The sequence below is a fragment of the Nicotiana tomentosiformis genome, chromosome 2, assembly GCF_000390325.3.
Source record: "Nicotiana tomentosiformis chromosome 2, ASM39032v3, whole genome shotgun sequence".
In the NCBI taxonomy this organism is placed as follows: Eukaryota; Viridiplantae; Streptophyta; class Magnoliopsida; order Solanales; family Solanaceae; genus Nicotiana; species Nicotiana tomentosiformis.
In genome coordinates this window covers 77,051,655-77,079,606 of record NC_090813.1, presented here as the reverse complement: position 1 = coordinate 77,079,606, position 27,952 = coordinate 77,051,655, and the positions used below count along the sequence as shown (strand labels likewise).

At 36.9% G+C, this 27,952-nt stretch overlaps 3 protein-coding genes across 4 annotated transcripts; all 3 read right to left on the bottom strand.

Annotated features, from left to right (window-relative positions):
• Positions 1 to 2,474: 2,474 nt before the first annotated feature.
• On the bottom strand, positions 2,475 to 9,080 carry LOC104098639 (secretory carrier-associated membrane protein 2-like). The gene is made up of 13 exons (XM_009605423.4): positions 8,747 to 9,080; positions 7,548 to 7,613; positions 6,949 to 7,059; positions 6,791 to 6,853; positions 5,910 to 5,943; positions 5,351 to 5,473; positions 4,180 to 4,242; positions 4,000 to 4,093; positions 3,664 to 3,709; positions 3,395 to 3,462; positions 3,135 to 3,183; positions 2,956 to 3,021; positions 2,475 to 2,861 (listed from the first exon to the last, which is right to left on the bottom strand). Exons 1-13 carry the CDS (start codon positions 8,804 to 8,806, stop codon positions 2,775 to 2,777), a joined length of 930 nt encoding a protein of 309 aa, XP_009603718.1. The 5' UTR covers positions 8,807 to 9,080; the 3' UTR covers positions 2,475 to 2,774.
• Positions 9,081 to 16,233: 7,153 nt separating this feature from the next.
• On the bottom strand, positions 16,234 to 17,172 carry LOC138905107 (uncharacterized). Its single transcript, XM_070193609.1, has 2 exons — positions 17,066 to 17,172; positions 16,234 to 16,771 (listed from the first exon to the last, which is right to left on the bottom strand). The coding sequence occupies exons 1-2, from the start codon at positions 17,170 to 17,172 to the stop codon at positions 16,234 to 16,236; spliced, it is 645 nt and encodes a 214-aa protein (XP_070049710.1).
• A 2,701-nt stretch (positions 17,173 to 19,873) lies between these two features.
• Positions 19,874 to 27,739, bottom strand: LOC104098641 (uncharacterized). Of its 2 annotated transcripts, none has more exons than XM_033656764.2 (16): positions 27,718 to 27,739; positions 25,601 to 25,699; positions 25,396 to 25,503; positions 25,127 to 25,162; positions 24,708 to 24,824; positions 24,446 to 24,529; positions 24,222 to 24,340; positions 23,682 to 23,783; positions 22,956 to 23,072; positions 22,734 to 22,799; positions 22,393 to 22,459; positions 21,736 to 21,789; positions 20,837 to 20,926; positions 20,633 to 20,659; positions 20,488 to 20,514; positions 19,874 to 20,313 (listed from the first exon to the last, which is right to left on the bottom strand). In XM_033656764.2, exons 2-16 carry the CDS (start codon positions 25,643 to 25,645, stop codon positions 20,158 to 20,160), a joined length of 1,215 nt encoding a protein of 404 aa, XP_033512655.1. In that variant the 5' UTR covers positions 25,646 to 25,699; positions 27,718 to 27,739; the 3' UTR covers positions 19,874 to 20,157. The 2 variants fall into 2 exon arrangements, with proteins under 2 accessions (XP_033512655.1, XP_009603719.1); XM_009605424.4 differs by lacking the exon at positions 27,718 to 27,739 and adding an exon at positions 27,428 to 27,711.
• Positions 27,740 to 27,952: the final 213 nt, after the last annotated feature.

The following is a 27,952-nucleotide window of genomic DNA, read 5'->3' as shown; positions in this document are numbered from 1 at the left end:
AATATTGACACCACTTGCAAAATATATTGCCTACGCCACTGGGTGGGATGGGGCGGGGGTGATTGGTGGGAATGGGGAATAGGGTGGGAAAAGTTGTAAAAGAGTTTAGAAAATGTTTTTCCTTCAATTGGAGAAAAATATTTTTCAAACCATTTAAACCAACCAAACATGAGAAAATTGGTACCAAAACACCCATAATGTAAAACGATTAGGTGAAAATATAGTCAAAATTTTTAAAGTAAAACTGAAGCTGGGAGAAGATGATTCTCACCCGACAGTTGGGCAAATATCAATTCTAAGGGGATGACACTAAGAAATCCAAATCCAGAAGGGACTTCAACCAAATATAAATCGGTTGCAACTTGCAACGTGCTTATCCGTATTCAATATTTACATCAAAATACAAGATATTTATCTTTTGTACACATATTCATCACTTAATTATGGTAAAATGATATGTATTTTTAGTTTAATCGAGAATTGTATTATTTTTTGAGTTAATACTCTAAAATCCCCCTAAATTATAATATTTTTATGAGTTTCTTACTTAAATTATTAGGTGTCCCCAAAATTCCCCTGAATTATATTGCCCTTCATATTAAAAATCCTTCATTGTATTATTAGAGGCGCGTTTAGTACACGCTCCTAATTATCTAAAAAATGTACTATGTAGCACTACACGTGGCTATTTAACTCAGCCTAAAACCCGCCTAAACTTTCATGTTTTTGTCAGTTACCTACTCAAACTATCTGATGTCTTCAAAACTCCCCCTTAATTAACTATATCCCCCTCTATGTTAAAACCCCATATTGGACTTTTAAAGGTACGTCTGTCTAACTATATTAACTTATGGCTTGTACAAAAATTTTTATACAATTTACTCATGATGTATTACTCTCGGATGATTGACTAATTTTAGGAGTTTTGGCCAAAATAATATCTAATACACTGTGTTAATTTTATATTTAATTGTGATTGTGTTTAATGCTAAACTCCAATTGAATAAGTCCTTATTTATATTCACTTAGCAGCGCAGTAAAAATATAAATAAAGGCATATAGTGTAGCATTTCTTAAAAATTATCTTATATTAAATAAAAAAGATTACATAAAATAAAATTTCGCAAATAAAAAATCAATTGACCAACAATTATATTCTCTAATTCCAGATTACATAAAGAAGGTTCAAGAGATTCAACTTTATTCTCTATAAGGTATTGGGTTTAATAAGAAGATTTAAATTGGTATTCTTTCAACAATATGTGTAAGACATGAAAGAAGACTAAAACAAGAAAGAGAATAAATCATTTCAGAGGAAACAAGAGAGGGGAAAAAATTTTCAGAGAAAACTCATACGGAGAATTGAAGAAAAAGGGTTAAAAAAGAAGGTGAAAAATAAAGCAGAAAGGTAAAAAAAAAAAATAAGGAAGAATAGTGAAAAAATGAGGAAGAAAGGTGGATATAACTGAAATAAGGAGTATTTATTAAATAAATAAATAAATGTGAAAGAGGGTTAGGCTAATTAGCTTATTTTCTGTCATGTGAGCCATTTTGATGGCTTTTTTCAGATGTCGCGCTCCCAAGCAAGTGTTTACACACGTTATGTCAGGTCAGCAACGAGGGGTTTTAATATGAAGGACAATATAGTTCATGGGAGTTTTGGGGACACCGAATAGTTTAAGTAGAAAACTGACAAAAATATAATAATAAAATGAGATTTTAGGGTATTAACTCTTATTTTTTCATCAATCGATAATTGAGTTTACTTAGGTTAGAAATGTAACGTAGACATTACTGTGGATAGACCAAAAATTAGATATTCCTTGCTCTCGAAGACTACTGCATTGCCCGTTGCCCATCAAAAATTAGAAATGTAAATTGATGCTTCATTTCCTCAATAATTATGGCCTTAATGTTATTTCTGGACATAGGTAATATGTTTTTAAATGTCTACACAAAAGGCAAGGTGTTGGATGCCTATCGCCTTATTATGCCAAACATTCAACCAATTAATTGGTCTGTAAATGTGCCCATTCTATTTTTCTTTCCTTGACCATCAAACTTTTAGTGGTTTGAACTTATGACTTGTGTGTTGTGCCGCTTGTGCCTAATCATATTCTTTTCACAATGTTCATTGTGCTGTTTTTCAACTCTGAAACATGCTTCGTAAATATTTTCATTTTTATTTAAATCACCAAAAACAAAAAATCGCTCTGATACACAACTAAATTAAGCACTTGAATATATGATGAAGCATTATCTTTCAAATACTCTTTTGTAACCTTTAAATTCAACAACTCTTTTTTCTACTTCAACGAAATATTATCCGTAAATCTACATTCGCATGGTCAGTGACTTCCTATAGGCCGTCAAAGAACATTTGTCGAACACTACACTCTAAATCCAACAGGGACACAAACGAACTAGACATACGAACGCCGAAAAAAAAAAAAAAAAATTAAAACATGCAAAGATTGTGTCCAGAAATACAAGGGGTATGTATTCTATCTTTTTTCAGATAACACTTTGGTCAAAGTAGCAGTAAATCAACATACATCACAAAAATGACCACTACAAACATATGAAACAACCATATTTGCCTAAGTGAAGTACTACAACATATTAAAACAAGCATATCTGCGCAACTGAGGTAACCAAAACATATCAATGAAAACAAGCATATCTGCCCAACTGAAGTCGCCAATTTCTATATCTGCGCATGCAAAATCACATCCTTCTCCAAAATCACATCCTTCTCCAAAATCAATCCTTTATTATATTGCTGCTCTCAAGGCCCCTCTAGCAGCTTCTTGTTTCATCTGTGCAGCTTTTCCACTTCCTCGGAAATACATGTATACTTGCTGCATTTTGACATTACAAGTAAACAAAAGGTAAGATTCAGAGCTTGAGTAAAAAAATATTCTGGAACATCGAGAAATAGAAAATGAGTCGGACCTGGATAACCCAAATGCTAAGCACTGACTCGAGACAAAAAAGCCCGAAACCGATGAAGTAGAAAATCTAAGAAGGGAAAGACAATAGATACATGTTAATAGGCAGAATTTTTGTAGCTTGATAGAGATATTATGCATTATGATAGAGATACTAGATTATTACTCAAGTCTTTAACTCACCCCAACAAGTACATTTTTGCCGATGAGATCTACTGCAGGCAGGATGCCTCTGTTCCAATAAATAATCAAACATCAGATCATTTTAACAGTTAGCTACTATGTCAGGAAAGCAAGTTCAAAATGAGAAAATTTATTACCGAAACTCATTTTTCCTCCCTTATTTTCTCCTATATGGGATTCGGAAGGAAGCTAATCGATTAACTTTAGAGGAAGAACTTTTAGAACTTTCATAAAGAAGTCATATGCAATATGGAACTTACGTAAGAGATTTTCCTCGGAAGACTACTGGAGGAGCAACAGCAGCAAAGATACAGAATATAATGTGAACCTGTAAAAGAGCAAAGTCTAAGACAGCTGCACAATTGAGTCACTTTCAAAGAAAACCTTGGTAACATGGATTCAGGTACATGTGTGTATTTTTTGAAGGATTCTTGTGAAGTACCCATTCCTATGTCATTCACGTTTGGCATATGACGAGGCAAAAAAATAGTTTATATAAAAGAGAAAGACAATTATGTAGGGAACTTACCATGTAAAACAAGAAAAACCACGCAAACTTCATGGCACCCTCAGTTCTGTGACCAAGTAGCATCTCCATTAGCAGGGGAGGAAAGAAAAAGAGCACAAACAGGGAGATAAAAGGCACAGGCAACATTTTGCCTGTGATCCAGGAAATGGACCTAACCGACCAACCGGTAAGATCTTAAGTAAAGAATATTTTTAGGCCACATTGACAAAATTTTGAGAATATAATACTTCGGCAATAACAAAAACCAACTGACAAAAAAACACTGTTTCCATTCAAAACTGGCCTGATGATTTCTGAAGTAGCTCTATTCACTTCTCCGAAAGACAGGAAAATTACCTAAAAGCGCGATACAGAGGACGATACCACATGAAATAGGCTCCAGGAACCGCCGATATGAAGTAAATGATAGAAAGGAACCAGATCTTTACATCTAAAGCCAAAAGCTAAAGTTAGTACTCCGGCTCCATCGGATAAGTAAAGACACGTAGAGATAGGGAACATGCTGATTCAATGTACCTCCTTCTTTAATCCATGCTGTAGTGGTAGCTACAATGTTCCACAAAAGGCATGCAACAAGTCCTGCTCACAATCAGCATATATCTCATCAGCAAGAGATAAACAAGAAACTCGTATACAGTATAAAATGAGTAAAAGTAATCAAAATAATCTTTAAATTTTTTATTCCAGATAGATCTATCAAGTTATAACATGCAAAGAATTTTTATTCAACGAACAAAACAATTAAATACTAACAAAAGCTTGTTTGAGTTTGCAATATGCATGAAAAGATGCAGTTAAGATGTTTATAAAGAAGGAGCTATGCATATGGATCCCTTATTTGTCTGTCGGTACAATCAAGTTTGGCATAGCTATTGATAACTACGGGAAGACTATTCAAAAAACACTAGAAATTAGCGAAAAATTGCCGCAGATCTACTGGACACTTATACTGTTACTGGATACACGTACACATTTCCGAGTCCATGTACAAAAGAAAGAGGGAAGAAAAATGTGAAAGGGTTACCAAATCAGTTTTCTTTCTATGCGGACTAAAATAGGGCCTTTTTAATTTCTACATTATTGTACTAATTCATTGAAGGTCTCCAAAAAATGCATTAAATGTGGATCTGACTTTTCTTGGTCCTCATTTTCTCATAATGAAGTTTATACTCTTTTGGTTGACGCGGGATATGCTTCAAGGATGGATGAAAAAGGAAAGATGAGAAGAAAATCAATCAAAGAGAAAAACAAACAACAAAGGTTTTAGGTCCCAAGCCTACTAAACGTGCGAAAAGAAAAGCATGCAACAATTGGTTGACACTGAATAAAGCCAACCAATTGTAGAATGCAATGAATAAAGTCAAAAGAACTATTTCCTTTGTCCCAATTGGTTGAAACTATTACTATTTGAGGAGTCCTATTTTTCTGACGATTTTATCAAAACTTTTCTGATTTTCAACTACAAAAAATAGTGATTTATAGTACTTTAAGAAAAATAGTTCGAATTAATTTAAGAAATAAAGGAATTGATGTTCGAATTATTAGATGCATTGACACTCCTACACGAACGCCATCATTTTTGGACGAATGGAGTGCTATATAAGAACAAAACCTAAATAAATAATGCATCATACACGGTATTTCAAAGTAGAACAACCAAACACATGGTAAGCAATACTTAACATACCCAAGAATGTTGTAAATGCAACATATTGTAGCTTTTGAAGATGAATTGGTATTTCATTTGCAATATCATGATGGATAATTGGGAAGAACGGAGGCCAATTTTTCTCCTCGATAACAATGCCAGCTGCAACTCACATAGGAATTAATCTTGTAAGATACTGCACAAATCACAGGATAGAAGTTCCATCTGAAATACAATATTCTAAAGAACTTGAAAGTTACTCCACGAAGTCAGAGAATTGAAAGTTGCATTGAACAACTGATTACATCAAATGTGAAAGGATGATGGACAACACCATATGAGACGTATAAGAAGAAAAAAGCAAAAAGAAGTAGCCCTAGATCAAAATCTGAAGGCTCAATCAGGAACATAGAGGAAGAAGGTCCCGCTATCTTTCTTTCTTCCTATGCAGTTAGAAATTGTATATGGTTTTCTCCCTTCATTTTAATAGTTTAAATGTCTATAAACCTTTGCAAGAGTGAAATATCCTAGAAGATCAAAAAGAAAGATAAAGGGTAAAAGACCCACAAAAAGATTAAAAGAAAACCCAAAAAAGCACCTCTTGCTGCAGCATCTTCTCTCCTTTTTAGTTCCTGTACAGCAACGGGAAACCAGATGAGTGAAAATAACTTTGATACACCAGCAAAGAAGAGCAAAGGTGAAAGTAGAGGGAAATGACATTTTCAGCTTAAATAGATCAATAATTATTCAATGAGAAGAGGAGAAAAGAATAGACATAGGCACCAAGAGCCATAATAGAAGGCAATTCATTCCAAATGATAGAGAGAGTAGACGGCTGCAATACTAGTGACAAGTTCACAGACGAATTAACCCAAAACCTCTGGCTCAAAACAAGTAGAAGGACTTCTTGATTTGATTGTCAGAGTAAGGGCCCTCAGAGGATAGCTGATAGCAACAACACATTGTAAACTGGGAAGTAATAGAAGCATCTACAGACCTCCTATCCCCCTCGCCTAAATTTTCATTAAGCGCGTTGAAGCTATCTTCAGATATCAGAATAAACGCCTCCAACCAGTCTCTCAATCACACCATTTCAATGAGAGGAGGAAGGCAGAGAGAAGCCCCTTGGCTGCAAGCATAACTATACCACAAACAGTAGACTCACAATTTCTGGGACAGATGCTCTAGGAATGCCCCTATGTTATTTCGAGAATATACTGCATACAAGTTTGCACTTCGTCCATGTTCATCAGTGACATAAGTAGTGCAACTCTAGTGAAGAGAAATAAACCAAAATAAAATACAAAATTTGGAAGCACAAAAAAGAAAGAGGAAAAGAAAAGAAAATTCGTGGTGGATTACCGAGGGAAACTAACAAACCTCACCATCTTATACAGGAAATTTACAAAGCAAGAAACATACATCACCATGAAGAAGGGTGTGAATATTTAACATTAGTTCAAAATTTCATTATAATACCTGTTCCCTTCGTCGCAATTCACTCTCCTTAGCCTGTAATTCTTTTTCTTTCTTTTTCAAGTCCTACAATTCAGACTAACTTCAATTAAAAATCATCATAGTTATTTAACGATGACGAATAAGCATGCACATTCAACAAATCACAAAGTTCCAACTACCGAAGCACTATCAAGAGGAATATCAATTGGCGCATCGCGGTCATAGAAGTCAGCCGGCTCTGGTGGAAGGGGTGAAAGCCTGGAGTTTGTTGCTGGAGGCACACTTCCAGACTGAAATGTTGATTAAAAAAAAAAAAATTAGTAATATAATGTATCAAGAGAAAGTTGCAAAACATGTCAACTACATAACAATTCTAAGCACTAAACAGAAGAAATGTAACTCAAGAACAAAGTAAACTAAAACTTTGATATATAAAGTAGAATTGATCATTAGAAGAAAATTTGTAGCGAACACACACACATCTAAAAGGTTCTCATGTTATGCAATCCAACTATTTACCCCTTCTTCCTTCCTTTCTACTTTACTTCCACTAACCCCCCCCCCCCCCCCCCCAAAAAAAAAAAAACAAGATACCAATAAAAGGAAGATTACAGAATATGAAGCGTAAGCATAAATAAATGCCTAGTTCAGATATAACAGCAATTTGTAAAAGCAGAAATATTGATCTCTTTACCAAAATATAGAAATCCGGTTTTATGGCCTTGATGTAAACAGACTGAAATAGGAGATATGATAGAGAAAAGTATATCCAACTTACTGTGATATTAAATGCACCTCCACTAAATTTTGATTGCCCTGAAGATTTCCCTCTGCCTCCACCATCCTGCAGCAAATTTCAGAAGATAATTGAGAGAATTATATCAAAAGAATTACACTATCCGAAACGTGAACACATAGATGTCATTTTATGTTCCTTCACAGGAGATCAATAGAAAATATTAAAAATCCTGTGACATGTTGCCTAACATGAGTCTGCGTCATCATTCACTATACTCATGAAACTATGGACAAAAGATCTTATGCAAAGAACACATCATGGATTAGAGGGTTCTCGTATTCAAATATGATGGAATTTTTTTCTCCAAGACGTGTCCAGCTTTTACACTATAACCAAAAAAAAATCACTTGTCACTTCTATTACCCTAATTATTTTGCCAAGTTATATTAAATTGCATACATCTGACAGAGCACTATGAGCATTAAGCCATGGAATGGTCCACAATTCCTTATCTATTGCCATTAGAAACAATAATTACCAATTGCGTAATGGAATACATTCCAAGATTAAAACGAGGAACCATTTTCCTTTAGACATTCAAGTCTTAAAATGTTCAGACACGGTTAATAGCCACATTGCAGATAAAGAGTTTGACTCAGGGAAAGTAAAGATTTTCCCCTCATACTTCAGAATACCAAAACTCAACAATTCTCCAACAGCCCCCACCCCCCCACTCCCCCAATCATATTATATAACAAGCCTATCATATATTTCAATATTTCCAAAAGAAAACGTTGACTTACACAAAAATCAATAACACAAACCAAGACGGTGGAAAATTAGTCGATCCAACAAACTATAGGAAATATGAAGCTCCAAGAACACCTTTTTCCGCAATTAATAAGCTGCAACTGCACTTCTACAATTAAAAATTCAACTCCAAATTATATGAAAACCGAAACACCAAATTCAACATAAGTCAACTTCAAGGTATACTCTTTTCAAGGAACCACTGAACGTACATACCTATCACCCAAAACTTAAACAAGTTACAGCATACCACAAATTACAACACCCCCCCCCCCAAACAGACAAGTAAAGTACCGACCCTTCACTCAAAACTTGAGCAAGTTACAGAAAAATGAAATCTTTACTTGCATAGAAACAAAATAGGAAACTCCACAAAGGGAAAAGAGAAACTTTACAAAATAAAACCACAAAACAGAGAAGGAACTTACAGCAAAAGGATTAACTTCTTCTTCTTCGTCAAAAGGGTTTCGATCATAACGGCCCGCCATTTCAACCAACTCTGAAATTTGCTTTAAAGATGAGATCCGAATAGTAGCAAAAATAGAAGAAAAGCTTAGCAGAGAAGGCAAAAAGGGTAAGTGTCTTGAGAAGACCAAAAATTATTCGAGAAAATCAAGAAGAAGAGGAAAAAGTTCTACTCCAATTCTAGAGATAGAGATAGAAAGAGAAAAGTAAAATTAAGGTGGTTTTGGTTTTGGTTTTGGTCAGTTTTGATTTTAGTAGACTTTTTTCTCTTCTCGGTTTTGTGCTGTTCCCCCTCTTGAAATATTCATGGTTTTAATATTTAATATATAACACCCTCATATTATTACTAAAAATATACTAGTATTGAATACAAACTACAGTAAACTGTGTATATATTACTAATTAAAAATACAATTAATGTTTAGTAAAAATTAAACTTTATTGTTAGTGCTAGAATTACTTGCATTACTAAACTTGAGTGAGAAGGCCAGCTAAGAGAAAGAGAACAAATAGTAATATGCTTCTATTTTTTAGCAGGAACTATTTATAAAGTATAATAACAACAACAACAATAACAACAACAACAACAAAACCAGTAGTTTCCCACAAGTATGTTAGAATGGAGATAATCGAGTCAAAATCCATGATTTTTCTTTGATAGAAAACCCTAGATCAAATATTCTAGAGAGAAAATACAGGGATGAAAAATATGTGTGTATTGATAATATGTCTTTCTTATACAACTTAACCATTATTCATTTATTCATACTAAAACCATTAAAAAAAATGGCTATCTATTACAGTTGTGGCTATTTCTACAATAATATTACAAGACTTAATATTGTCAAGTATGTGGGCCTGGATCCATTTCTTCTTCAGAAGCTTTTGGGCCTATATGGTTTGGGACAGCTATTCTAACACCCCACCCCCCACCCCCTCAAGCTGGAGGGTGAGAACACTCCCGGCTTGCACAAGAGAACTTGGAGGTTTGGTAAAAATGTCTGCCAGTTGAGACTCAGTAGAAATATAATGCAGAGAGATGAGACCACTAGCAAGCTTTTTTCGGACAAAATGACAATCAAGCTCAATATGCTTGGTCCTCTCATGAGAAACAGAATTTTTGGCAATATTGATGGCTGATTTGTTGTCACAATACAAAGGAATAGGAGCAGAGATAGAGAGACCCAAGTTTGCTAACAGCCTAACAAGCCAAGTAAGTTCACCAACAGTCTTCCTAAGGGCCATGTATTCAGCTTCTGCAGATGACAATGATATTGTAGGTTGTTTCTTTGACTTTCATGTAACAGGACTGCCCCCAAGAGTAACAAAATAACCAGGCACATACTTCCTAAAGGAAGGACACCCTGTCCAGTCAGAGTCTGAATAGGCAATAACAGAAAAATTCTGACTGTTGTTTAGTAGAAGGCCTCTAGCAGGGTCCTTAACCAAGTATCTCAAAACATGTAGACCTGCCTGCATATGAGCAGTTCGAGGAGCATTGAGGAACTGACTAAGGTGCTGAACAGAGAATGAGATATCAGGCCTGGTGTGTTGCAGAAAATCCAGTTTGCCTATGAGCCTTCTATAAGGAGAAGGATCAACCAAAGGATCACCAGAAGAGGGGGTGAGCTTAATAGACATGTCCAATGGTGTAACAACAGAAGAAGCAGAGTCACAATGGAACTCAATAAGGAGCTCCTTGAGATATTTATGTTGATTAATAAGGAGACCTTGAGGTATGTGGGAAACCTCAAGACCTAGAAAATAGTGAACAGATCCTAAATCTTTGATTTTGAATTGATGGTCTAAGAAAGATTTGATAGAGTCTAACTCAAAAACATCATTTTCAACCAACAATATGTCATCCACATATATAACAATAAAAACAGTAGAGGAAATAGTGATTTTAGTGAATAGTGAATAGTCATTTAGGCTGGACGAATACCCCATAGAAGTTAGAACAATGGATAATTTGGCAAACTATTGTCTTGATGCTTGCTTGAGACTATACAATGACTTCTTGAGTTTGCATATCAAAGGAGGGACATAAGAAGAGGAAGAGACAGTGAGACCAAGAGAAACTTTCATGTAGACTTCCTCAAATAGATCCTCATGCAAGAATGCATTATTTACATCAAGCTGGTATACAGGCCAGGAGTGTTTGGCAGCCAAGGCAAGAAGACATTTAATAGTAGTGAACTTGACCACTGGTGAGAATGTTTCAAAATAATCAACACCGGCCTGTTGAGTATCCCCCCTTATGACCAACCTAGCCTTGTATCTCTTAATGCTACCATCTAATTTTTACTTAATCTTATACACCCATTTGCAAGGAATGGCCTTCTTGCCAGGTGGTAAAGGAAAAATATCCCATGTTTGATTAGACTCCAAAGCTTGAAATTCTTTCAACATTGCCTCTTGCCAGGCAGGATTGGAGGAAGCTTGATGGTAGAAAGAAGGCTCAAGTAAAGGAGTAGGAGAAGAAGATTGAGAAGATGATGAAAAGATGGCAGAAGTAATTGGAGGTACAGGATAATAGATGTAGTCCTTAAGATGAGCAGGAGTGACTGTAGTCCTAGAGGATCTTCTCAAAGGAAGAGGAGATGAAGAAGCAGAAAGAGGAATTTGTGTTTGTGGTTCAATAATTAGTGAAGGAACATGAGCATGATCAAGGGAAGAAATAGGAGAATGATGGGGTGAAGAAGGAGCATGATTAGGGGTGAAGTGATCAGAAAAGGAGGAAGTAGAAGAAGGAAAGAAACCAGAAGGTGTAGAGGTAGAAGGAAAGATATGCTCAACAAAGGTGACATCCCTAGAATAGAATATAGATTTGGTTCCTAAGTTCAGTAACTTGTAACTCTTTTTACCAAAACCATAACCTAGAAACACATAAGGGATAACTCTAGATTGTAGTTTATCATTGGAAGGATGAGGAATAGTGGCATATGCTAGGCATCCAAATGATCTGAGGTGATCATAGGTAGGAAGATGATCAAGTAATACTTTATAGGGTATTTTGTTAGAAAGAATAGTACAAGGAAATATGTTGATGAGGTAGGTTGCAGTAAGTACATACTCCCCCAGTATTTGGTAGGCAGTTTGGATTGAAATATAAGGGCCGTAGCAGTCTCTAACAAATGCTTATGTTTCCTTTCTACTATGTCATTTTGTTGAGGTGTGTGTGGACAAGAAGTTTGGTGAGAAATGCCAAGAGAAGTGAGGTATGTAGCATGGGAATGAGTAGATCCCAATTCAAATGCATTATCAGTTCTGATGGTTTCAATTGAAGTATGAAATTGAGTAGATGCCATGGCAATAAAGGATTTGATAATAGAGAAGGCATTGCCTTTAAAAGAAAGAAGATGTGTCCAGGTGACCATGTTGTAGTCATCTACAATGGTCAGAAAGTATCTGAAACCATTGTATGTGTCAGTGTGGTAAGGCCCCCAAAGGTCAATGTGGACAAGTTGAAAAGGTCTGTTAGAGTGTGATGAACTTTCAGGAAATGAGAGTCTTTGTTGTCTAACCATTGGACATATAGTACATGTAAAAGATTGTCTAGAAGAAAATTTGCTAGATAGATGAGGAATAGAAATCATTTTTACAAAAGGCATATGTCACATTCTTTGATGCCAAAGTACATCATTTTTATTGATAGAACTAGAATTACAAGCAACTGGAATAACATTAAAAGTATCAAGTACAGAATTATGAGTAGGAAAAACAGAGGTTGAAGTAGACTTAGGAAAAGAAGAAATTATACAGTCATTGACTTAAGTATCATCAGCTGCAGCAATACAATGAGATGACAATCTCAGAATGTACAGTCCATGTTCAACCTTAACAATTTTCAATGGCCTCTTCAGAGAAGGGCCCTATAACCAACAGGAAATATTAGTAAGGAGTGCATAGCATTTGAGTTGAGAAAGAAGCTGATGTGTAGAAATTAAGTTGTAATGAAAGGAAGGTACTAATAGTACATTAGTTAGAATGATACTATAGGATAGAGAAAGATATCCAAAAGAAGTAACTTTTACTTTATAACCATTTGGTAAAGTGACAAGAGAAGGAGAGATTAAGGTTATATGTTATGAAGTAAGTGTTTATGAGGTGTCATGTGATTGGTTGCTCCTGAATCTAGGATCCAGGAGCTGAAATTGTTATGACTAGTATAACATACAAGATAACCATATAACCTACTAACAGGATTATCATACCAACCTGCAAAATTTGCATAGATTGGAGAGTCTTGGGAGGTAGATGTAATGACCCGGCCAGTTATTTCGGGAGTTATAGTCCCATTTTCCCCATTTCTATTTCCTTTATGCTCTTAAGCTCTATTATAATATACCAGGTTAATTGGTTTGAGCCCGGAGTGGTTTTGGAGTGGAATGAGACACTTAGTCTCTTATTCAAAATATTAAGTTGGAAAAGTCAACCGGATATTGGCCTATGTGTAAATGATCTCGAATTTGAATTCTGATGGTTCCGTTAGCTCAGTTAGGTGATTTTGAACTTAGAAGTGCATCCGGAATATGATTTGGAGGTCCGTGGTAGAATTAGGCTTGAATTGGCGAAATTTGGCGATTTCGGTCGGCAGTGGAAAATTTAATATCGGGGTCGATTCTGGAAGTTGGAGTAGGTTCGTAGTGTCATTTGTAATGTGTGTGAAAAAATTAAGGTCATTCGGACGTGGTTTGGTTGGTTTCGGCATCAGTTGTTAAATTTAGAAATTTAAAAGTTCTTAGGCTTGAATCCGAGGGTAATTCGATGATTTGTTGTTGTTTTGAGTGATTCGAAGGTTCGACTAAGTTTGTATGTTGATATATGACTTGTTTGTATTTTTGGTTGAGGTCCCGAGGGCCTCGGGGTGATTCCGGGTGGTTAACGGATTTGTCGAAGTTGGAAAATGCAGTTGAAGCTGCTGCTACTGCTATTTTCGCACATGTGGAAGAAAAAGTTGCAGGTGCGAGGCCGCTGGTGCGCATGGGGAGTTCGCAAGTGCGGGCAATGCTGGTCTAGGTAGGTTGCACAGGTGCGAGTTGGAGGTCGCATCTGCGAGCCCGCAGGTGCGAAACCTGGGGCGCAGATGCGGAAAGGGGATACTGGGCAGGCTTCGCAGAAGTGGAGTATGAGAGCGCAGGTACGCTTGCGCAGGCGTGAAGGATTTAGCCGCACCTGCGAGGCCTGGAGCGCAGGTGCGAAAGCTGGGGAATTAAGTGGAGTTCGCGGATGCGGCACCTTGACCGTAAGTGCGGTCCCGCATGCGCGGAAAAAGACCCCGCAGGTGCGAAAACCTGGGCAGAAACCATAAATAGAACCCTTCGCGAATTTGGTTCATTTCCACCATTTTCAAGTCGGTTTGTGGAGCCTTTGGAGTGATTTTTGAAGGGTGATTTAAGGGCTATCAGTGAGGTAAGTTGCTTGAGTCCTAATACTTGTTTATATGGTGATTTTCCGTTATTTAGTCATTGTAATTAGTGAAAATGAGGGGTTAGGGCTTGGGATTTTTGGAGAAGTAATTTAAGGATTTGAAGGACCAAACGATGTCGGATTTTGATGAATTTAGTATGGTTAGACTCGTGAGTGAATGGGATATCTAGTTTTGTAAATTTTGTCGGATTTCGAGATGTGGGCCCGGGGGCCGGGTTTGAGCCAATTTTGGGTTTTGGTCTAATTTTGTAGCTTTTCTATTGGAATTCATTCCATTAGCGTATATTGATGGTATTGTACTGATTGTGAATAGATTTGGAGCATTTAGAGGCCGAGTCCAGAGGCAAGAGCATTGCAGGATAGAGATTTGACCGGTTTGAGGTAAGTAACGATTGTAAATCTAGTCTTGAGGGTATGAAACCCCGGATTTTGTATCATTCTACTATTTTTAGTGATGCACATGCTAAGTGACAGGCGTGTGGGCGTGGACTGTTAGGAATTGTAACTTGGTCCGTCCCGTAGCAACTGTAAAGTTGCAAACTTTGTTGAAACTATATGATACTTATATGTTTTAGAAAGAGTTTCTGTAAATTGGGTTGAATGCCATGTTTGGGCCTTGTGCCAGTGTTGTTTGGACCCTTAGGGGCCTTTTTTTACTATCCTCTCATTTTTTTCGATTGAAAATCTATACTCAGTCATGTTTATACTAGTTTACCGCATAACTCAATTTTATGACTCTATTTTGATGCATATAAATGTTTTGGGCCGAATGCCCTGTTTTACTGAAATGCCCGAGTGGCTTGAGAGGTTTATGACTAAGTGAGGCCGAGGGCTTGATTTGTGAGGATATTTATGGGATCGAGCTGCACGCCGTAGCATGTTTGATATCGGTCGAGGGCCTGATTGTGAGAATGAGTGTGGATCGGGGCTGCCCGCCTGCAACATACTTTATTATTATAGCATGTGAGTGGTCCGTGCAGCACGTGAGTTGTCCATACAGATTATAGCGCTTGGGCTGAAGGAGCCCTTCCGGAGTCTGTACACACCCTAGTGAGCGCAGGTATCTACTGAGTGCGAGTGCCGAGTGCTGAGTGACTGGGAGGCATGAGTGATTGTGAGGTATGCCCGAGTAGCAAGAGTGATTGTGAGGTATGTCCGAGTGGCACGAGTAACTCTGAAGTTTGCCCGATGGACTGTATATGAGTGATGTTTTGTCCGAGGGACTGTTTATGATTTCATCATTTTTGCTCACCTTTGCATTTTTCCTCTATTTGAAAACTGTTGAAAAATATCTTTAAATGATTTTTACTGGAACTGGGTTTAAACGCTTTTGATTCAAATCCTGATTTTAAAAACATGTGGCATTTTACTGAGATTTCCTGATATGAACGTTATATGCTTTATTGCTCGTCACTACTACTCAATCTTTATTTATTGTTGTTACTTACTGAGTTGGCGTACTCACATTACTCCCTGCACCTTGTGTGCAGATCCAGATGTAGCTGGACATGGTAGTGATTGTTGATTATTTTGGTTGCAGATTTCTCGGGGATAACAAGGTAGCTGCTTGGCGACCGCAGCCCCTGCTCTTCTTCCTCTTATCTTCCTCTAGTTGTATTTAGCTATTTTCCAGGCTGAGTTAGCCTTGATATTGTTAGACAGATTGCAGTAGATGCTCATGACTAGTGACACCCTGATGTCGGGCTTTTCCTTCCTCACTTTTATTTTGATTGGAACTCCCTTACGAAGGTTTTTATGTTAAATAACATTTAAATTATCTTTGAAATGAAAATATCAATTTGTTTTGGAAATGAATCGGCTTGCCTAGTTCCACGATAGGCGCCATCACGACAGGGGTTAGTTTGAGTCGTGACAGTAGACTGGCGATTTAAAGAGACATTTGCATCTGATGGATTAGAGACATAAGATGAGCATACTATTCCTTGAAAACCCTATGCAGAATGTCTTCAGTTTGAGGTAAATCAAGATTGGGTGGAGTTTGATCTGTAGATTCAACTTAAACACATGCAGCATCTCTTTTTCCTTTGGTGAATTTAAAATCTGATGGGAAGCCATGTAGCTTGTATAACTTGTTTACAGTATGACCAGGATTCTTGCAATACTTGCAAGAGAGTATGGATCTTCTGGGTTCAAAATTCATCATTTGAGTACAATTTCTAGTGGTGTTTGGTTGATTAGAACCAGAATTGGAGTTGGAGTTGGCTATAAAGGAAGTGGAATCAGAAGAAAAAGGTTGGGAACCAGAATTAATTTCCCTTTGCTTCTCATCTCTAATCAGAATAGAATATGTTTTTTCCACACTTGAAATAGGGCCTATCATTAAAATGTTACTCTTAACAGTAGAATAGGTTTCATTTAACCCTGATAGGAACTGAATAAGTTTTTGTGCTTCATTGAATTCATGCATGGCACCACATGTACAAGGCTTCCCTAAAGAGATTGTATAGAATTCATCCCAGTACCCCTTGAGTTTAGTATAATATGTGGCAATATCATATGAGCCTTGGGATGCAGAGGAAATGAATTGTTGAAGACTGTAATATTGGGAAATATTGGCAACACCATATCTTTCCACAAGGGTATTCCAGGCTTCTCTAGCAGTCTTATATTAAAGGATTGTTTTAGCTATGTCCTTAGAAAGTGAATTCATTATCTATGCTTTAACCATATTATTACATCGTTGCCAATAAGGATATAGGAAAGAGTTAGTTATAGGTTCAATTATAGATCCATCAATTAACTGGACTTTGTTCTTTGCGGACAGAGAAATTAGCATCCCTTCCTTCTAATTCCCAAATCATGTGCCAGCGAAGGGCACAAATACTAACATGGTTCCTGGAGTATCGGAAGGGTGAAGATAGAGAGGGTGAAAGGGATCGATGACTGATGTTGTTGAAACACCAGGAGGTTCAGTTGAATCATTACTTAAAGTCATAGTTTCTATAAGCAAATATCTAAAACGATCAACTAGAAAACTCAAAAAGATAGGGCTAGAAGGATGTCATCGCATGCTAAGACTGATGATGACAGAAATCCCTAATTTTCGAGTTGACCTTCATGGCGCAATTGCAGTGAAATCGATCGATGAAAATGGCTCAGAATCTCCATAGAAATTGTTGAATGAGACCTTTGAACGAAAAACCCAGCCGAAGGATCTGAATCAAATAGAAAACGAAAACCTTTTGAACTCGTCGGAACCAGAGAACTCGAGAATTTCTGATAATTTCTCCGATGAACACTCAGATTAGAGTAGTAATCAGCAGGATTCGCTCTGATACCATGTTAGAATGGAAATAATCGAGCCAAAATCCATGATTTTTCTTTGATAGAAAACCCTAGATCGAATATTCTAAAGAGAAAAGACAGAGATGAAAAATATGTGTGTATTGATAATATGTCTCTCTTATACAACTTAACCATTATTCATCTATTTATACTAAAACCATAAAAAATGGCTATCTATTACAATTGTGGCTATTTCTACAATAATATTACAAGACTTAATATTGTCAAGTATGTGGGCCTGGATCCATTTCTTCTTCGGAAGGTTTTTAGCCTATTTGGTTTGGGCCAGCTATTCTAACAAAGTGGGGTCTGGGAAGAGTAAGATGTACGCAACCTTAACCCTACCCTTGGAAGGGGCAAAGAGGTTGTTTCCGATAGACTCTCGGCTAGAGAACGACCGAAAAAGAAAAGGTAATTGCGACAAGTAGGAATAACAGCAAGATGAAATAAGATCGAATCCAAGAATGCAGTTAAACTCTAGGCAGTAATAGTCATCTATGAATAAAAGATATCATATTAGCACTATTGCTAGCGAACTGAGTAAGACACAGAGAAATGCTCGACTACCTACGAACCTTCTACTCTAATCTTTGACCTTCACACCCTCATGTTTAGGGTCATGTCCTCAATCAGCTCCAGCTATGCCATGTCCTGCCTAATAACTTCTCCCCAAGACTTCTTAGGCCTACCTCTACCCCTCATGCTGCCCACCGAGGCTAACCGCTCGCACCTTCTAATTGGGGCTTCTATACTTCTCCTCTTAACATGCCCCAACCATCTCAACCTCGCTTCCTGCATCTTATCCTCCACAGGGTCACTCCCACCTTTTCCCGAATAACTTCATTCCTAATCTTATCCAACCGGGTATGCCCACACATCCACCTCAACATCCTCATCTCAGCTACTTTTAGCTTCTGGGTATGAGAGTTCTTGACCGGCCAACACTTTGCTCCATACAATATAGTCGTCTAACTACAACCTTGTAGAACTTACCTTTAAGTCTCAGCGGCATATTCTTATCACACAAGACACCGGAAGCGAGCCTCCACTTCATCCATCCTGCTCCAATACGATGCATGACATCTTCATCAATCTCTCTGTTACCTTATATTATAGATCCAAGATACTTGAAACTACCTCTCTTGGGGATGACTTGTGTATGAAGCCTCACCCCGTTACCTTGCTGCATTTACAAAGTATGATAAGTTAAAATATTTTATTGCATCAGCTAGATTGCTAATTGCTTAATGTTTTTCAAATTATTAGTGTTTTCTTATCAAAATACACCAACTTTTTGGTGCTGATGGGCCCGTAGTTCTCCAATTCATAGCATCTTCTTGTCCGAATTATCTTTAAAAAGTAAAAGAAAACAAAAGAAGATTCAGACTTCAGAAATTGACATTCGTTTTTAAAGATCCGAATATTATTAACTTAGCAAAGAAATTTATGAAGTGGTAGAAAACACTCAAGTAAACTGCTTTTCATTCCTAAATTTCCAGCAAAGTCAGAGAAAAAAAAAAGGGCAAGTCTACCGAATAATGGGGGATTGACGAAAATTCAAACCACCACAATGTTTAAGACAAAGCCAGCCTGTGTTATTGTCCATACTTCTTACAATTCATTTGTCCGAAAACAGATTACAAAACAATCGAACTTCCAAAGTTCGGCTTCGTTTTTAGTGCATTTCCTCAAAGAGTACTTATTTCAATAACTCCATTTATTTTGCAGTTCTTTAATAAACACTCGTATTCTAAAAATATGTCTCAAAAAAGACAATGGTATAGAGTAATACTTATGACAAATAATTGGTAATTCATAATATAATTCATTGTTAGCAACTTAGCATAATTGAATAAGTTTTAGCCTTTGTTGTCCCTTGATATGGTGAGCCTACCTAGTGAATTAGTAGGACGCGAAGATTTTATCGAACCATATCTAATTTCAAGAGTAAATCACGAGTCAAAAAGCAGAATTCATTCCAATCTAGAACTTCATATTCAATAGTTGTAATTAACGGTACATCCCAATTCCCACGTTAGAATGACAAATCAATAAAATCAGATTTCATCGTCAATCTTAGGATTACCCTTCTAGATGATCTTTGACTATGGCAGCTGTCGCCTCGTTTGTTTTCTCATTACTTTTTTCCTTGTCTTTTCTATCCTTCAACGTTGCTGGGAATATCAACTTAACTTCTAACTACAGATATAAATCTTTTCTGCCCTCTCAATTCAATATTGTGATTTTCCCCCCCCCTCTACGTTATCAGATTCACCCATAAGACAAGGCTCACGATTGAAATAAAACCTACCTACCACACAAGAAAATGGAAATTAAAACCAACGGCAATATGAGGTCACCAACCAAGCCTAGTTACAAAAAAATGATGTACATGAAAGAGATAAATGTTAAAGAAGAAAATTAATAAATACATTCAGCACAAAAACTAGGAGAAACTAAACCTATCCAAATAATGAACTAATCATTGGATTATGGGGACTAATTTAAGAACAAACTGCAAGGTATGAATCTGACAGGAACTGGTTGTGATTGAATGCCACAATGCAACAGACGATAACCGATTTGTTCTAGTCTTTGTTAGCCCATTGATTGAATTTCAGATAACCTTTAAACCTCATCGACGCTTAACCTTTGATTTTCTCCTTTGTTTATACCATTGTCTACGTCTCTGCCTTGTTTTAAATGGATCTGACCAGTTCTTGTCCTCCTTCACAGCTCGTGCCCACCGGTCCTTGAATATTTGCAGTTCATACGTTGATTGTCTCCGAATCTGTAAAATCATGGAAGGCAGATTGTAATGCAGACAACACGAGCAATGGATGCTATACCATGCAAAGCTTACAAATGTCATCTTAAAACAAGCAAAGCTTTGAAATGTCATCAAATACAGAAGAGATAACTGAATGGACAAAAATACACAAGTTGTATAAAGCAAGACGCCCACCTCAGATCTCACGTCAACAACGTGTCTCTGTAGGTCAAAGGAAAAGAGAATGAAAATCAAGGACAAGAATTAGCAAAAACATCAGCAGCAGATATATATATTGAGAAAATCAAACTGCCGAAGCACAGAGTAGAATGGCATATACCTTCACAGACTCTTCAGGGTTTGAATCCTGCACAAAGACAAAAGTATGGTTAACGGAGGTACATTGAAGCAAACAACACAATTACACCATAGCCTCTATCTGTAGTAGACTGTAAGTACACCTTATCTGATATACTTGAGACAATTAAAGAGGAGAATCACAAAAATGAGCCTTTAGCCTTGAAGAATGGAAACGGAAAATTACCTTCTTCAAAGACTGCCCACCCAAAGTTTGAATGCTCTGGTGAACTACATATTCACTGTCAACTACTCCCACCTTTTTGGATCGGTCTCCCTACAATATTTAAATAAAAGAAGATTTAGGGCTGTTAATGAGCTCATACTTCAAGAGAAAAAATGATGAAACTATTAATAAAGTTCTACTATACAACCTCAGCATACATAAAACCCAAGTAGCTAATAGTTAAACTGCAATAATAATACATTAACCCATCCCCACGGCACCTGAAGGTGACAACAATAGCAACATCTACATATCAAGTATCCAATCAATCTCTGCTACGCCTAATAGCATCTAAGTCTAGAGGAAGTGGCCATGATGAAGAAGTCGACATATCAGGTGATATGAGAACAGAAAAAGTCTAGCGATGTTAAGCAGTCAGGCTGTTTAACTGTACTAAAATTTACGCCCCATAAAAGAAAATTATCGGGACCTCTAGTCCCAGCTATTCATCTCAGAGAGCCAGCAAAGACTAGCAATTGGTTGTTTCCACACTGAAAGAGCTAACATTACAAGCTAATACATAAACATAGAATAATGTTTTGTAACACCTAAACAAGGCAACTACCAAATTTAACAAAGAGATAAGCTGATGATGATTTTTTGAGGAGTTCGATGAATTGGGAATGATTCAAGAACATTAAACTTGAAACTACAGTTTCAGAGTGGAAAGAGAAATGTATAGCAATTTAAATTCCAGAACTTCTATGTACACTGTAGAGAAGACACGCATGAAAGCTAGTCTACCATCAGAGGAAATGAACATAAAAGCATTCACAGGAATGGATGAAAGGTCCATATTGTAAATTAACAAGTCGAAAAGAAGTAAACCAAATTTAGCAGCCACGAAGAAATAAACTCACCTGTGCACAATAACCAAGTTTCATGTCCATTCCCCACCCATGAACAAGATCATTCTGACAGGAAAGAGCAACCATTATAAGCTTAATTAAACATGATGAATCAGTACGAGAGCGGAAACAGAACTTATTTTGGGGTGTGAACAAGCAGACAGTGTGTTCTCGTGACATGCCAAAAGTGCAAGTGAAAAGTAATCCAAGTACCTAGTTGAGCTTTGCTAATTTAACTTAAAGCACATTAACAGAATAAGAGCATTTCAACCCAAAATGAAAACAAACATGATCATAAGATGAGAAGATACAACAATTTAAATAACTGTTTAAGTTCCAATGCAAACAAGACATAGCCATCATCTCATAGAGAACACTGCTCCCCACCCCAATAAGAAAAATGTAACATAGAACACACACATAATTGAATTCTAATCTTTAGTTGCCAGAATTCTTAAAAGCTACCACTCATTGGGATGATCAACAAGATAAAGTAACAAACACTCAGCCACTAAATCCAAACACTTCTAGAATACTTTGCCTGCTTCTTTCAAATCGAAATAATAAAGTATCAAAATCCAACACCCTTCTCAAATTTACATTCCTATTACCAATTATGTTATCCTTAAGCGTATTCTTTGGAAAAGGTCTAAAGAAAACAAGTTCTACCTGTATAAGATGCCAGGCACAAAGCCACGCAGATCTTGAAAAGACCGGAGCCATTCCCTCCACAAATCTGTAAAACGACAGTGAACAAGCCCATTCTGTTAAAGCCATAATACAGAAAATTTCCGGAAGAATTCTCATCTAACTCAAGACACAAGAGAAGTTAAATATTCTCCAAATATTTTTTGTAGAACAAAATTGCAGGAAGAGAGTATATAACAAAGGGTCAACTTGCCATGCACCGGTCAACTTGAAAATCAAGAACTGAACTCAAACGCTTATCCTAACCAACGAATGCCCAAAGGCTAATAACAGTCTGATCCAATAATCGCAATTATGCTTACCCGCTGCATGGGGGGCCTTCGCTTTCGTCTGAACACTTTGTACTACCTCTAATATCGTAGACCCTTCTGCAAGAAGAAATTGTGCATCAGTATTCACCCTAAGGAGGCAGATTAAAAGCCAAAACCCACTTGTGGGGATACACTGGGTGTGTGTTGTTGTTGTTGTTGTTGAGGTATATTAAAAGGTTGAATGTGACCGGTTGGATCACCAGACAGGCGTACCTGTGGAACCTGTTTGTTCTGCTTCGTATTGTGATTCTATGGTGGATACCAGTAGAATTCGGGTCTAAAGCAGGCTGAGAAATCTCCAGTCCTTCAGATTTCACAATTTCAAGGTACCTAAATAACAAAAGGATGCAATTGAACGAAAATTACAATTAGCAAAGAGACGTACAGAAATTGGTGTTATTATGTAAGTAACAACCATCCTTCTAGGGCAAGAAGCCCCCTAAAAAAGGAAGCATGGTTAATAGAGTAAGCAACAGAAAACACCCATTGACTTGATAATGTAAATGCAATAAACTGTAGATACTAAATGAAGCAACTGCAAACAGTTCATCTCCTAAAAGCTTAAATGACAGGGAAACATGTCATGATTTTTGATAGCCAAATGCTTGAAATAAAAGAAGACAGGAAAAATATTCAGGATTACAGAAACAGAATCACTACTGATTTATGTTTAAAATGGTTACATTTGCTTATTTCTTTAAAAAAGGTGTTCATGGAATCATTATTCACAGTAATCCTCCAGGAGTAATTGACTTGTCAAGTGCATATATTGGATATCAAATGATTACATCTCTGCTTATTTCTATACAACAAGTTCATAGGATCATTATTAAAAATACTCACCAGGAGAGAATGACTTGTATCAAATATATCTATTCGTAGATTTAAAAAAATTAAGATAAACAAAAGGCCAACAGCAAACTTGTTTAATCATTCTACCTTCCAGGATGGAAATTCTCCACACCCAAATCTTCATCCCAAAGGAAGATGTAATCATAGATTGAAACAACTGCAGGATGTAAAAATCTCTTTGCAAACCACCTGCATCAAATTAATGCACACCAATGGGGAGATATTATTTAGCATAAACCATACAAGCTACACGCAAAGCTCCACAGGAAGAAAATTTTGCATAAAAAGGAGGCCATATTAGGACATTAAAGAACAATATGTCATCATTTGTTCAGCAAAGGGCCGCAAGGTATCATGGATGGTTATTATGATGCAGACTAATTACCAGCAACTTTTTCTGGATTACTAAACAATAAGTTTTATATTAATGAACAGCACAGACTAATTTCCAGCAACTAGTGGCCTAAGGATTACTCTGCTTTCACTGGAATCACACTGCACGTCAGTTGAACGGCACCTCTAAATCACGGCAAAATTGCAAGTCAAGTGCTTAAAATTTTCCTTTTATTGTCCTTAAACTGCACATGTCAATTTAATCCACTATAAAATATAGAGTGTGTTCCTTACCATTTCGTCTGATTGTGAGCAACAATATGAATGGCATCTTTACTCCATTGGAGGTCCTCCCACCCATCAACATTACCATCATAGTGGAATAGAATGACAGTAAAATTCTCTGAAAGAAACTGAATATCACAAAATTAGCTGCAGATATAAATAACAAGGTAGTAAAGTCAGAAAATACTAAAACATAACTGCTGTCCATAAGAAACTTAAATTAGATGTTATACCTTTTGGACCAGAGCATCAACATTGCTCTTCTGATTAATGCCAACTGGAACTGCCAACAAGTTATGGCAGCTAGAATTGCTAGCCTGAAAATGGAGGCACAACATTGCCACAAATTAGATGAATGCAGCCTGGAGGAAAGAGTGATAGACAACCCAGCGAGGGGAAGAGATGGTCTAATATCTTGGATAAGCATGGTAACAAATAACATATCAGTATCAAAAGAAGGTTGCTCTATTTTTCATAGAAAGGGTAGAGTAAGACCTTTGCCTTTGACTTCGAACTACTTGTTGACCACAGAGGCTTTAACTCAAGATCTGATCTTGCTTGGATAATACCACGAGGCAAACTGTTCAAACTTCTCATATCCAAACTAGGGTCCTGGTTGAAAGAATAAATGGCATCCAAGTGACATGAGAATTTTATATGGGCAAGCTAGTTCACACAAAAGCCAGAAAGTTCTATTTTAGGTGCTGAACCTAAGCAGATCATGCCAAGGCCACTCTACCGCTTACAGTGCTCCGTTGCTTATTTATGTTCAGCATCAGTCAATTTAGATAGCAAGAAATGCCATTGATGAATTAAAATTTTTGGCTTCGAAAAGCCAATCCTATTGCCACTACCTTGTGCTGTAAGGTATAGAAAGCTAGAAAATGTTAAGTACGAAACAAAAACATAACTACCTGCGAAGAATAAAATGGATCCAACCTCGACTCTATCTGAAAAGGTAAACAGGGAAGAGAAAATGTTCATCAGCAAAACTGTATCAAGGTTCAGGTAAAGCAGAATTAGAAGGTCAAAATAGAAACTTAAATGCCAAAAATGTATCAGCCAGCTTCTCTGTATTTCATAAAAGGAAACATATCTCTTATTCTTTCACATTCAACAGTTCAAATATCAAAAACAGAAGTAGCAAATGTTAGCAAATCAATACAAGTACAAGCACTCATACCTCTGTCTGTTGATACTGATAATTAGTGGTCCTATATACAATAAACAACATAACTATACAGATGATCCACATAAACGGTAGCTGTCTCATCTTTACTCCACATGCTCCCTGCGATTTTTTTACAAGTTACATTTAATAAACATATGCATTATTTGCCCGGATAATCAGGTCAATAGTAATTCCTAACCACAATGCATTAACCTACCCCATCAAGGAACACACTCCTCTTCTTCATCAGAAGCACCGCCATAACTTAAATGCCTGTTGAGGGCGAATATAAAATCGAAAAAGCTCTCATTGTAAGCTGCACCAAAAACACACTTATGAACTACTAATGTTAACAAAGAATCTACGCAAAATATATACAAAGACATTGACAATTATCTCCTTTCTTTAATCCATAAGCTGATAAACATTGTTTCTAGTATAGGATCTCCAAAGGAATTCCCAATCTAGCAAACAACGTACATAAGGAAAAGAATGTTGTGCTAGCTGTTAGTTTGATCACAACTGGAATGCTAAATGATTTCTTAGCCAAGGGTCTATCAAAAATAGTCTCTCTGCCCTTCCAGGGTAGGGGTAAGGCTGTGTGCATCCTAACCTCCTCGAACCCCACTTATGGGATTACACTGGGTTGTTGTTGTTGGAATACTAGAAGATATTAAAATCTGCATAAGATGGCCTAGTAGCTCTCCTCACTCGTCCTATTTAACCTGTTACCAAAGCACATAAAATCTCTAAATAGTCTTTTTTATGGTACCTTTTATGGACAAACCAAAAAGGCTCTAGCCACCAACATTCTAAAACCTGAACAGGTCATAAAATGACGAGTTACCACCCACACAAGTACATAATCAAGACTCAGGACGCGATATATGCCGTGAAATGACAGGTCATTTTGCATTCTAGGGTCCCTATTGGTTGCTTGGTGTGGCCTAGCGGTGAATGACGTGGGTGAAAACTATGGGAGACCAGCAATTAAGTGAATGAAGTAGGTCAAAAGTATGGGAGAACCAGCAAAGATAAAAAGGTTAGGTAACTTCTTTCCATCTGCCTAAGTGTTAGTGGATAAATTTACCGGGTGGAAGATAACATGTGGAATAATCGAGGTGTCCAAATTGACGCGTTTTCCCTGGGGGGGAGGCTCCCCCCAACCCCCATGAGTCCCGTCCTGCCCTGCCTTGAACTAGAATTCGGAAACTACACCACCGTTATCAACAAAAACAAAGTAGTTGCAAGTTCAGACAGTAGGCAACTATTACCAGGCAAATCATTCACTCACCTCCATCCAACCCCACCCACAAACCGACCGGAAAAAGACTAATTGGGAAGATGACTAATTTGCATATAATAGAGAATATGACAATAAAGTGACGCGCGGGAGTTTTGCAAAGTTGACAAACTCCACTACCAGTTGCCACCTTGTTTGATTTTCATGTATGGCACAATTTTTCTCTGAACAACAATTGTAGTTCACATGGCATCAAGACTCCTCTAAAAAGGTCCAACCGACAACTTAAGTTTTAAACTAACAAATAGGAATTGTTCTATATTTATCTATGATTGAACCAGGAAAAAAAAACATCAGTCTTTCTACAAAAAAGATAATTTTAATTGAGAGCTTCGTAATTCCAAACAAAAATAAAAGAAAGGACAGTGAAATTCCTAACGCTCTACTTTTTTTCTACGTTTTACAAATAAGATCACGACCCCATAACGAATTCAAAGTATTAATGAAAGAAACTGATGTTTTCAACAGGATCCAAAAAACTAAAAGGAATTCAGAAAAATAGGGGAGAAAATTAAATGAACAGGAAAACGTTACTTGGAGAATTTGTTTTCAAGATTACAACACTGAAACATTAAATGCATACTTAAATAACAATTAATTAAGCACACACTCGCATCAATACAACTAAAAAGCTATTAATAAATCTGATCAGCTCACGCAACAACACCATGTGCTTAATTGTCATTGCACAACAAACTCCATGGCAGCACCAAAAACCAAGAAAAAGATTGAAAAACATACCTCAGGCTCAGGAATTGAAAACCCAACAAGGGTTTGAACCAAAAAAAAAAAACAGCTTCAGATTCTTGAAAGTGAAAAAAGAGTAAACTTTAAAGAACCAAGTTCAGTATTTGTCACAAAACAGAATATTAGGGACAAAAGCAATATGTATGTATAGGTAAGCAGTAGCTATGGAGAGAAGTGAATACAAGGGTGGCAGTGGGTATGGGGGTATAGGGTGAAGGGGGTGGGGTTAAAGGAGAAAGGAAAGAGTCTTGTAGAGAGAGAGAGACGAAATTGTCGGGGAGTACCTCGTTTTAAGGAGGGTCTTTCCTTTGCTGTGTTCTACTACTACTGGAATAATGCACCTGTAATCACCTCCTTTTTCCTTTTAATTTTTCTATTCAACACTTTCTTTTCCTGTTATACTTTATTAGTCTTTTAATTAAAATATTCAAACAATGTTACTGTACATTGGACTATTAAATTACATAAATAATAAAATATTGTTGGTATGTTGTTTGCTAAAGTGATTTGTGCGTATGT